Below are 12,286 nucleotides of genomic sequence, written 5' to 3' on the forward strand. Positions count from 1 at the left end.
GTATCACACTTCTAATTTCCTACTGGAGTGGTTTCAACTAATTTCAACAAAAAGAGTTTAGCAAGTTCATCCTGGGTTATTGACACATAAAGAAGCCTAAGAACATTTGTAATCCATATGTTTCCTTCTCAAATTCCCTCTCTTCTATTTCTTATTTGTTACCTTGAAAATATCAGTTTTAAAATTCAGGGCAACTGGACTGTGTTTAAAAAGGAAAACAAGAAAAAGATAGGACTGCTTAACTCTTTCTGTTCCTCCATCAAGCTGACAAAGGGAAAGTAGAGAAAGGCAACTCATGTGCAAATAGCCAGTTTGGGCCAATGGTTCAGGCACCAACCAGGCTAGCAATAGCACTTGGACTTATATACCACTTCATAGTGCTTTACAGCCCTTTCTAAGTGGTTTAGAGTTGCCTCACAATTTGGATCATTTTACCAACTTTGGAAGGATAGAAAGCTGAATCAACCTTAAGCCGATCAGGATCGAACTGCTGACAGTTGGCAGAGTTAGCCTGCAATGCTGAATTCTAACCATTGTGCCACTATGACTGGGAGAAACCAGGAGACAGAGTTGTAGTCCCATTTTAGGTAACTGGACCAGTCACCTCTCAGCCCAGCTCCCCACATAGGAGTTATGGGTAAAATAGGAGGAAGAGCTATTAGGTATATTCACCACCTTGAGTTATTTATAAAAATAAAGGTGGGATATAAATAAATAAGAAGAAGATGAAAAAGGACAGGCCTCTGATCATACAAGCACAACCATTAACTTGTACATTTGATCCTTCCTGCAGACACAAACGTTAAAATGTGGCAACAACTTTCAAGAGGTTTTAGAAGTGATACACAAACTTACGAATGCTACCCATGGCTGGCTGCATAGGCTGGTGCATTTATTGATGAGATACCACACTGTCACAGAAAAAAAAGAAGAGATATACAGTATAACCATTCTTTATTACATACAACAACTTTCTTAAGCATATCTGACATCCTTCCTGGCTTTTTTAGGACTATTTTACGCATGCCACAATTTTCATAACATAATGGAAAGACCCTGGGTTATTAAACAGCACTCACAGTAGGGCCATTGAGAAATGAGGAGGAAGAGAATAGAAACACAATTTGGTTGTTTTGCAAGCACCTTGTTTCAGTGTTGACTATACTACAGTGTTGATATTCCCCAGAACCGAAAACATTCGGATTCCCCAGCAAGCTCTGACTAGTTTACATCATCCCTGGCTCAGATTCAGAAAGGGAAAAAGAAAATAAAAACTAAAAAGCTACAAGCTTTGATTCCAGTCATGACCCTGACAAAAATTATCACCATCTGTGTCAGCAGAAGGAAATGTCAGCTAGCTGACTCTTAAGCCACTTAAGATAGAGGACAAATGGTCCTTTCAGTGATAGCTGTTCAATTCACAACCAGAAGAAAAGAAAGTGCATATTCTTGCTTCATAGGACTGCAAATATTTCTGCAAACCAGAGCAGTGGTTCTCTTGTCCAGTGTTGCCAAGTTGGGAGCAGGATTAAAACCATAATCCTCTTCGTGGGCATCATACTTGGGTCGTTTTGGTAGAAAGCACCAACGTCAGCAATTGAATAGTCGAGGGTATTTTCTCCATCCAACTGCCTTGTGAAAGGCATCAAGAAGTGTGAGTTGGTTTTACTTAGCATTGTGCTTCCTAATATTTGGATTCGTCAGGCCTGAGCTTGGTCATTTTATCAATGCAGAAGATGATAAGGGTGAGAAACCAGAGACTCCACCCAACCGCCGCAGCAATCCAACCGTACCCATCCATACCAATCTGGCAACAAGTGGTTGCTTCGGAGCAGAATTCAGGATCTGAGGCACAGAAAGAGAAAAGTGTCTTCTCTATCTTTATTACTGTATATCAGAGGTTCAAAAGCACATGCCTTCAATCACCATAAAACTAATAATACCCCAGAGGCTGTGTAAAATTCCAAATTATTTTTTTTAAAGTTTCTTTAAATTACTGAAATCTGTTTTGCTTAGAAAACCAGGGTCTTAGTAACTAACGTTTTGTGGCATTTTGACAAAGGCTATCTACAATTAGTTCAGTGATTGATCCAAACCCAGAGAACTGATTTGAGCAAATTCTGATTTGGTTAATTTTAATTAAGTGCCATGTGAATGTATCCAAACCAGGGGTGAAATCCAGCAGGTTCTAACAGGTTCTGGAGAACCGGTAGTGGAAATTTTGAGTAGTTCGGAGAACTGGCAAATACCACCTCCGGCTGGCCCCAGAGTGGGGTGGGAATGGAGATTTTGCAATATCCTTCCCCCAGGAGTAGGGAAGGAATGGAGATTTTGCAGTATCCTTCCCCTGCCACATCCACAGAACTGGTAGAGAAAAAATTTGAATTTCACCCCTGAGCCAAACTATAGCCATCCAGAAGGGTGGGACCAGAACATTTTGTTTCCAACCCAAAGGGAGACAGTGGGTTACTCCAACATTATCTGGATGACATTAAACTGGTCGGAGAACTTTCCAAAAGAATTACCAAAAATTCTTCCCAAATTTTCCTGACTTAGAAACTTGCATTTCAAAAATGTGCCTCATTCCAGCATCAACTGTGAATACTTACGAGAACATGAAAAGTTGGTAGATTCTACTTCCATCTCTAGGGGGGAGAAAGAACAAAATTGTGTTTGAAGGCATGTACCAGGTGCAATGATAATAAAGTAAACTAAACTAAACTAATGTTTCTAGAGGAAACTCAACTTGTAAATCCACATGCTCAACGAAGGTATTACTCTTCCTATTATTTAATTTCACCAGACAGCTAAAATATATTGCATTGCCCATGTAACACTTTAAATTCTTTTTTTTTTTAATCCCTAAAATGATCCTGCAAGAGAAACCATCAGCTGCCTGGCCTGTTTAAAAATGAGAAGAAAGAACAGAGGAGTTCAGTAGAGGGTGGAGGATAGGGATGGGGATAGGCCCACAGTTTGGTATTATAGACTTAAATTCCCAGCCAGCACTAACATTTATGTAAAACCATAGATTAGGCATGGAAAATCTTTTGATTGCTGCAGCTAACTTTATCATTTGGGGAGATTTTGAGGGTTGCGGTAGGTAGGTAGAGATTTTTTAAGTTCTTATTTTCTTGGGAGCTTGTGGGTTTCCTTTTTTGTTTTACCATGTTATTTTTATATTGGGGCTTGCACAAAAGCCTGTGTCCTACTGTTTCCTCTGCCGAATGGCAAGAGACATCCCACCAGTTAGCAATGGTGGTTAAAAGTGACTTCAGGACTATCAGAAACGGCCATATTTGGGGCCAGATGTTCACCTCAGGCTAAATGACATAGGATCATAGAGTGCAGGGTTGTACAGTGATCCAGATTCGGTGGGGGGGGGGGGGAGGGATTTGGAATTTGTGTATATGTGCATGTTTCACCAGTCTACAACTCCTTAAACAAAATTGGAAAGTCAGACTTGAAACTGAAATAGAACGGTGAACTCAGAAAAAGATGTAGCTTGTTTAAAAAGAGTTGCCAACAGTGCAGACTCCAAATCATCTTTTCTTTCTGAATCTAGGTCATCCTAAATCACTAATACAAGGATGTTTATGGCAAATTGTACATTTTAATGGCCTTTTAGGCTAGTGAAACTCTTTCCCTTCTGCCTTACCTAATTTCATCAGCACCGGCTGGCTGAGATTTTTCTCCTTACTTTTTCCTTCAACCTGCTATCTGAACAAAACCTAGCAAAAACATTAATCAGACAAAGCACACAGCCTGACACTGAGCTAGACTTCCATTATATTTTACAGTGTTTTGATGTCATCTCTTCCTTTTCATTAACAAATGCCTCCCACAGAATGCAAGTTCTTAAATTCTTTTGCAGCCAACTGCAAACACTATTTTTAGTACCATATCTAAGATCAAGTCTTTGCACCTCCATATTCCAACTGAAATATATTTTGCTCTTTATAAATTAAAAATATCAGAAAAATGACCTAGTCCAAAAAAATCACTTCCTCCTCCTCCTCCTCTTCTCCTTCTTCTTCTAAGTCTCTGGATTTCAAAAGTATTTCCATAATATTGGAGGATGTCTTATGCACTTAAGAGATCTAGATACTGCATCTTCTAATTTCTGTTCAGGTTTGGCTGCAAATGAAGGCAGCATTCATAGGAATCTTCAGTTGTTAAATGACTATTTTAATCACTCATTTGCTTAGGAGGTATATCAGATCTACCTGCCTAGAATTTAGATTATTTAAAAATCAATGAAATAAATAACCTTTGTATTTTTCCTAGCATCTCCCTATTATCCCATCACATGCTACCCAGTGCCTTTCTTTTCCTTTCTTCTCTTCTCTGGCTTTTCCTATCCCAGGGTCTGAGAATGTCATCAAACAAACACACTAATCTGAATTAAGCTTTTTTTCTCCATTATTTTGCATGTTTTCTGCCAAACCTCAATTTTATGATACGAGTCAAGAGTATAGCCTCTTTTCTCTCGACACTTTCCCTTCACAGTCAAGAGAAAAACATCATTGCTGAGTATTCCCTCAGTTAACCCAATATGAATTTTCTTCAGAATAAAAATGTAATACTTTTCTCCCTTAGAAACTGTTTTTTTTTCAAATTAGTATTTGCAACACTGAACAGCTAGAAATAATTTTCAGACAACATTCACCTAAGAGAAAGAAAGAAAACAACAACAGCAGCACATTTCCTAACACAGCACAGTTATTTTGTAAAAACTCTTGTCTCCCAAACTCTTATTTCCAAAGGTTCTAATTATGTCATATTCATGCTAATCTCCTAACCACAATGTTAACTATGATAAACCATGAGAGGATTGGTCACCTTTTGAAAATGCGTTCTGGCAAGCTGAAGAGAGCAAAAGAATAGAGAAGGCAATACAGATCAATGGTTCCATTTCAGGATTTGGGATCCCAGCAGCAACAGTTGTCCCAATGAGTCCCAAAGCTACCAGCATCAACCAGCAGTAGAAGGGGAGGTACTCAACGCAAAGTCAAATTTTGAATCCAGATCTGTGGGTGGAGAAAGTTAATTCCTGCTATGCTTGGACACCTTGAATTCACCTGCAGCCAAAGAGTTTAATTCATGCAAAACCTCTCCCCTGAGGCTGTGCAAGAGTTATGAGGAAGTGTGAGGCATGCAGGAAAGTTAATAACAAACAGAATACTCATATTTGCAGCAGTTCTAGTTCCACAGGTGAATTTTGTTTTTTTTAAGGACACATTGCATTCATGTTGTATCAATTAAAAGGGCATAGAAGAAGGAAGGAAGGAACTGGGTTTTGGATGTTTTTAAAAGAGGAGGCCAATTATCCTGGCCCCTACACAGGGAAAGGACCCCAATTTAGGATATGAAATGATCAAATGGGTTCTATTTTTTATTTAAGACAACAAGGTTAATCAGTTAAAAGCTATCATGAACTATGTCAGCATTTCAGATTTTTCCATACCTTTCTGATTATTGGACAACTAACTTCAGTCAAGAAAAATTGCCATAGCTAAGAGGCAGCAAAAAGATAACGGGGGCAGGGGGGGAAACGGGGTGGGGGACGGACGGACGATGGATGGACAACTTAAATAAACCTTTTGCTCCTGGCAGCTAAGCATTTTAGAAAGAGCCTGATGGAGTATTACTTACTAGCTACATTTAAACACCATCCTTTATTACTGAATTCACCAATGACTGTGCTTGCTTGATATATTAAATCATAGAATCATAGGGCTGAAAGGAACCTTGGTGACCCTAACCCTAACCCTACCCCCCCCACACACACACAACCCAAGGCAGGGATACTTATACCATCTCAGACAAATCATTTATTTTTTTAAACAATGACAGTTATTTTAAAAATTGGGTTCTTTTTCCTCCTAAATTCAACTAAAGCAGGGCCTCAAGGCCTGCGAGCCAGATCCGGCCCGTGGGATGCTTAGATCTGGCCTGTGGGGCTGTCCTGGAACAGTGCCTCTGCTAGCAAAAATGGAGCTCGGGAAGGCAATGTGCGGCCCTCCCGAGCGCCACTTTCAGCTGTGACAGCCTCCTGCAACCCTCTACCAGCGAAAACGGAGCTCAGGCCACCACAGGCACCCCTGACATGAGTGATGTCAAGCTGGCCATGCCCACCCTGGCCATACCCACCCATCTCCCCAAGCTCAAACAGAACCCTGATGTGGCCCTCAACGAAATTGTGTGGCCCCGTTGCGAACCGGTAATAAAGGTAAGTAGAACCCACCCCTGGTTGGATTCTCTCAGTTCTGAGAGGAAAGCTATGGAGAGAGGTACAGGCAGTCCTCATTGTACAACCACAATTGGGACTGGAATTTCCATCATAAGTCTTTGCAGTTGTAAGTTGAATCATTACATGACCAGATTTGATTCTACGATCATTTTTCTGTAATCGTAACTCCAGTCACATTGCTGCAGGTCAAATTATGTGGTTTGAATTGAATTTGAAGTGTAAATCCAGTTTAATTTATGCCGGTTTTTGTCAGAAGATAATGAAACAAATGGCAAATTGAAATCACATGAAATCACTATGGGATGCGGCAACCAGTTGTTAAGGAAAGCTAATTGCCAAGCACCTGAATTGCAATCATATGAATATGGCGAAGGGAGAGAAGAACGATTGTAAGTTCAAATCTAGATCGCAACTGACTTTTTTGGAAGCCGTCATTAATTTGAACTATTGTTAAGTGAATGGTCGTAAATCAAATAGTACAGATAGTCCTCAATTTACAACAGTTCACTTAGTGACTGTTCAAAACTATGGCGGGATTGAAAAAAGTGATTTATGACTGATTTTTATCCTTAAGGCTGTTGTAGCATCCCTCTGGTCATGTGATCAAAATTCAGATGCTTATTTATGACGGTTGCAGTGCAGTATCCTGGGGTCATGTGATCACCTTTTGTGACCTTCTGATAAGCAAAGTCAACGGGGAAGCCAGAGTTACTTAACAACCAGGTTACAAACTTAATTTCAGTGATTCACTTAACAACTGTGGCCAGAAAAGTCATAAAACGGAGCAAAACTCACCTAACATATGTTTCACTTAACAACAGAAATGTTGGGCTCAGTTGTGGTCGTACGTCGAGGACTACATTTACCCTCTGGGGCATGTTTTCTTTTTTACAAGTATGAATCCAATTTGCTTACATTATGTGAGCAAATATTTAACTGTAAATCAAGGCAGAAGAACAAGAACATGTAAATCTAGCTTTTCACCTAATCAAGATGGCTTTAAGTTTCATAATTCACAATGCTTGTGACAGCCTCCACCTGACTCCAGTGGGTTATTCTTGTTAGATCTGCCTTTTTGTTTGTTGATATTGTGGCTGGATGAGGATGGTTTGTTCTCCCCTTTCCATGCATGACACAACCGTCCTATTTACACAGCAGTCAAACGGCTCACTGAATGCCACAAAATAGCATTCTTCTTTGAACCCAGGATCCCTTGATTCTTGATCTTGTTTTCCAAATAGCCTCCTGTTTTTAATATATACATGTGCACATTCCTATTTGTGAGAAATAACAATATTTGAAACATTGGGTTTCATCAAAATTCAAAATGCCAATTCAAATGTATATTTCTATTTTTTTCCCCTGATGATATTGACTTTTCTCTTGATTTGGCCCCTGAGTAGTAACATACTCCGCACATGGCCAAAAGTGAGGAGGAAGCAGTGGTGGGTTGCCCCCGGTTCGGACCGGTTTGCAAGAACCGGTAGTAAAACTGGTGGGAGGATCCGCCCACTGACCCGGACGTCATCATAGGGGATCTGCACATGTGCAGAAGCTTCTGTGCTTGCATAGAAGAGCAGGCGCGGGCGCAATGCGAACTGGTAGTAAAGATAAGTAGAACCCAACCCTGGGAGGAAGAGAGGGGAGCATCTTCTAAGAAACTAAAGAGGGGTAACAGTTTGCCTGATTCATATATTCGGATGAAAAATTAGAAACAATAATAAGATTAAACCAGCAGTGGGTCTCATATTATGTTATTACTGGTTCACCATGTGTGCACACGCTTGCTTCGTGTGCATGCGCATCTGGTTCGCGCGCATGCCTGTCTTCTACACATGCGCCCAGCCTTCTGCGCATGCACTTTGCTCACCCGCGCACCTTCCATGCAGGGGTGGGTTCTACTTATCTTTACTACTGGTTCGCAGTGGGGCCACACACATGCGCAGAAGCATTTTGATGATGTCGGGGTCGGTGGGCAGAGCCTCCCGCCGGTTTTACTACCGGTTTTATAGAATTGGTGTGAACCGGGGGGAACCCACCACTGCTTCCACGCATGCACCTGGCTTCAAAAATGTGCCTAAACAGGATGGCATAGAGCTGGGACGGGTGGACGGGTGGGTGGGCCCACCCGCAATTTCCGCTACCAGTTCAGGTGAACCCATCCGAACAGGCTGAATACCACCTCTGAAGTAAACTATATCCCAATCTGATTATCTCTTGATTTGTTGAACTTCAATTCCCACCATCACTTTGGTCCCAGCTTGAACATTGGATGGGAAGCAAAGTAAATTGCTTTAATTTCTTTCTCCAACTCTTGAGTGAAACAGTTTACAGGTAGTCCTCAACTTACGACCACATTTGAGCCCTTTCAGCCCCTTCTCAAGCCTCGGCAGTCACCATTTAAAAAATTTTTTTTTTCTTTCTTCAGTAACTTTTTTTCTTTTTTAAAAAATAAATGAAAATACTTGCGATTCGGGGTCACAGGTCCAGATCTCATCCTCTTTAATTCATCTGTTAATTTTCTTTAATAGGCTTGTTCTCGTCGCCTGGCTCTGCAAAAAGGCAGAGGTCTCCCAAAGCCCGGAGCGGCGGCAGGGGAATTAGGGAGCCTCATCTGCTTCGTCCCCAAAAATAAAAAAAAAACTTTTGGGGCTTCGCAGAGAGCTCTACCTACCCTCGCCGGCTCTATCTCACATTTCCTAATGGAAATGGAGTTTTTCGAGCCGCCTTTCCGTTGTAAAGGCGGCTCTTTACAGGCGATGGGGCTGGCGGTCCCAAGGGACCGTCTGGCAGCAACGAGAAGCAAACCGGAAGTCAAAAATTTCTGTTGTTAAGTAAGATATTTGTTAAGTGAGTTTTGCTCCATTTTATGACCTTTCTTGCCACAGTTGTTAAGTGAATCACCGCAGTTGATGTGTTAGTAACCTAGTTTTTAAGTGAATCTGGTTTCCCCTATTGACTTTGCTTGTCAGAAGGTTGCAATCACATGACCTTGGGATACAGCAACCATCTTAAGTATGAAACATCTGAATTTTGATCACATGATCATGGGGTTGCTGCAAAGGTCATAACTGAAAAACAGTCATAAGTCCCTTTTTTCAGTGCCGTTGTAAACGTTGAACGGTCTCCAAATGAACTGTTGTAAATTGAGGACTACCTGTACATTTTGTTAGCTGTACCCACGTTAGAGTTGTCACCTTTTAAACTAGTAGCCACAGTGTGTAAAATCAGTTGCACATTGTTACCCTTTAGATAAGAACTAGTCAGATGACCAGGAGTGGATAGGACCTGTGCAGCATTTATTGGCTCCTTCATCCAAGGTGGATATTCCTTGCACATTTTTGTCCACAAATGTCCACAGGGTGGGTCAAAATTTCACATTGATGGCTACAGTCATGCAATCAAAGCCCACAGGAAGTCCTTGACTTATGAACACAATTGAGCCCAACATTTCCATTGCTGAACAAGAGAGTTGCTAGGTGAGTCATGCTCTGTTTGATGGCCTTTTTTATGGCCTGCAGTTGTCGCAAAGGTGCTTTTTCAGGAGGCAACTTGGACTTTCTTGTTTTTTCTTTGAAGATATTTCGCTTCTCATCCAAGAAGCTTCTTCAGCTCTGACTGGATGGTGGGGAATGGAAAGATTTATACTCCTTGCAGACAGTGATCATTTGCATCAGAGGTGGGTTTCAGCGGGTTCTGACCAGTTCTGGAGAACTGGTAGCGGAAATTTTGAGTAGTTCGGAGAACCGGTAGTAAAAATTCTGACTGGCCCCGCCCCCATCTATTTTCTGCCTCCCAAGTCCCAGCTGATCGGGAGGAAATGGGGATTTTGCAGTAACCTTCCCCTGCCACACCCACCAAGCCACACCCACCAAGACATGCCATGCCAACCAAGCCACACCCACAGAACCGGTGTGAAACCCACCACTGATTTGCATCCTTTTAGTGAGTTGTTAAAATCACCGGGAGGCTTATCTGTGTCCTCAGGGTCACTTGAGTAGTGCTCCTGGTTCCTGTAGTCTGCAATTTTTGCTCGGGAAATTCCTATTCCCACACCATTCAAAGGGTGTTCATCCCAGGTTGTAATGTCTTCAAAGAAAAAACAAAGACAGTCCAGTTGGATGACTGAGAATCTCTACAGACTTTTCCCTGCAGTTCTTCACTTGGGCTTATCCATTAGACATGCCAACATACAGTCAAGAACCAGGAGGCAGAAAGGTCGATGGTTCTCTCCAATTGAGCACACAGACGGATTCTGCGAGCACAAAGCAATGTAAAGATAAAGGTTCCCCTCACACATATGTACTAGTCGTTCCCGACTCTAGGGGGCGGTGCTCATCTCTGCTTCAAAGCCAAAGAGCCAGCACTGTCCGAAGACGTCTCCATGGTCATGTGGCTGGCATGACTAAATGCCAAAGGTGCATGGAACGCTGTAACCTTTCCACCAAAGGTGGTCCCTATTTTTCTACTTGCATTTTTTTACATGCTTTCGAACGGCTAGTTTGGCAGAAGCTGGGACAAGTAACAGGAGCTCACCCCGTTACGTGGCACTAGGGATTCGAACCGCTGAACTGCTGACCTTTCAATCGACAAGCTCAGCATCTTAGCCACTGAGCCACCGCGTCAATGCAATGATACGTTGCCATTTCCGACCTGGCCCGTAACTGCTTTGAAACAGGATTCCTCATCCATTGATCTGCCTCTACAATAGTATAGGGCAATACTGAAATTGCTTGCAGTTGTAAGCCCTTGGTTATCTTGTCACAGATGAGCATCCCCAAATTAGAAAACCTCTATAACCCATTGTCTCTCCCATCTTTTTCTGTCTTGCTGTACAACTGATAAACACCTTTCCCTGTAACCCAGGAATGTCAAACTCAATTTCATTGATGGCCGCCTCAGGGCTGTGGTTGACCTTGGGCGGGGGGGGGGAGGGGGAGGGCGTGGCTGACTGGGGGGGCATGGCCAGTTTGAAGCCACTCACTGGGTGTGGCTGGGTGGGTGGGCGTGGCCAGTTTGACGCCACTCCCCAAACTGCTGGCATGTTTCCTCTTTGCATTGGGAAGACCAGGCCGAAGCCACGCTGGCTTGATGTTTTGTCTTCGCAATGGGTAGACCGGACCAAAGCGATGCGGGTAGACCTGGCTGAAGTGACACGTGTTGGCCCCTTACATACAGGATGACCCCATGGGCTGGATCTGACCACATCACGAGCCGGATCCGGTCCACAGGCCTTGAGTTTGACATACCTGCTGTATAAGGTGACCAGATTTTAACATTGGTAAAGAGGGACATTGTGGGCGTGGCTTATTGTGTGGGCGTGGCTTGGAGGCCATGTGACTGGGTGGGCGTGGCTACCTGGTCATGTGACCGGGTGGCCATGGCTATGTGTATAGGGACTACTCAGAGGGCTGAAAAGTCATTTCTGACAGGTCCTCACACTTTTGACTGGTCCTCACATTTATGACCATCCTCACATTTATGCCCGTGCAGCATTCTTAACAACCATGTCACTCATTTCACAACTGCTTCTCTTCAACAAGGTGACAAGATAGGGCAAAAATGTAAAATGTGAGGACAGTCGTAAGTTCGAGGACTGGTCAAAAGTGTGAGGACCAGTCAAAAATAACTTTTTCAGCCCTCTGAGTAGTCCATATGCATTAAAGGATTACAGCAATAGAGAGGGATGAAGGAATGGAAATTAGAGTAGGAGTGAGGGTAAGAGAGGGAGGAAGAGAGGAGGAGAAGGAGAAAGAAAGAGGAAGTAGGGAGGAGAAAAAGAGGGTGGGGGGAAGAGAAAGTAAGAAGGAAAGAAAAGAGAGGTGGTAGGTTTGAGGAGAAAGATTGCTGTACAATAAAAAAGATGAAAGGGAAGAAAGCCAACCCCAAGCAAATATAAAGATATTAAGATAAAGAATGAATTGTTAAACTTTAAAGAATAAAAGAGAACAAATATGAATAAATAGCAATAATTAGAAACACACATACAAACATACAATGTATTTTCTTTGAACAGAATATTTGGCTGGTTCA

General features: G+C 42.3%; 1 protein-coding gene across 1 annotated transcript; it reads right to left on the reverse strand.

Moving 5' to 3' along the window:
- Window positions 1-1,684: 1,684 nt before the first annotated feature.
- Window positions 1,685-4,975, reverse strand: TMEM213 (transmembrane protein 213). Its single transcript, XM_070947966.1, has 3 exons — window positions 4,843-4,975; window positions 2,610-2,645; window positions 1,685-1,845 (listed from the first exon to the last, which is right to left on the reverse strand). Exons 1-3 carry the CDS (start codon window positions 4,973-4,975, stop codon window positions 1,685-1,687), a joined length of 330 nt encoding a protein of 109 aa, XP_070804067.1.
- Between the last annotated feature and the right edge of the window lie 7,311 nt (window positions 4,976-12,286).

This window comes from Pituophis catenifer, unplaced genomic scaffold (genome assembly GCF_029215685.1).
Source record: "Pituophis catenifer annectens isolate HBS135680 unplaced genomic scaffold, rPitCat1.0.hap2 SCAF_7, whole genome shotgun sequence".
Classification (NCBI taxonomy): Eukaryota; Metazoa; Chordata; class Lepidosauria; order Squamata; family Colubridae; genus Pituophis; species Pituophis catenifer.

Coding starts and splice junctions, on each gene's coding strand:
- TMEM213 (XM_070947966.1), bottom strand. CDS start 4,975: ATGCTGGTAGCTTTGGGACTCATTGGGACAACTGTTGCTGCTGGGATC. Junction 2,646..4,842: donor CCAGAACGCATTTTCAAAAG/GTGACCAATCCT, acceptor TCTCCCCCCTAG/AGATGGAAGTAGAATCTACC. Junction 1,846..2,609: donor TACCAACTTTTCATGTTCTC/GTAAGTATTCAC, acceptor TCTGTGCCTCAG/ATCCTGAATTCTGCTCCGAA.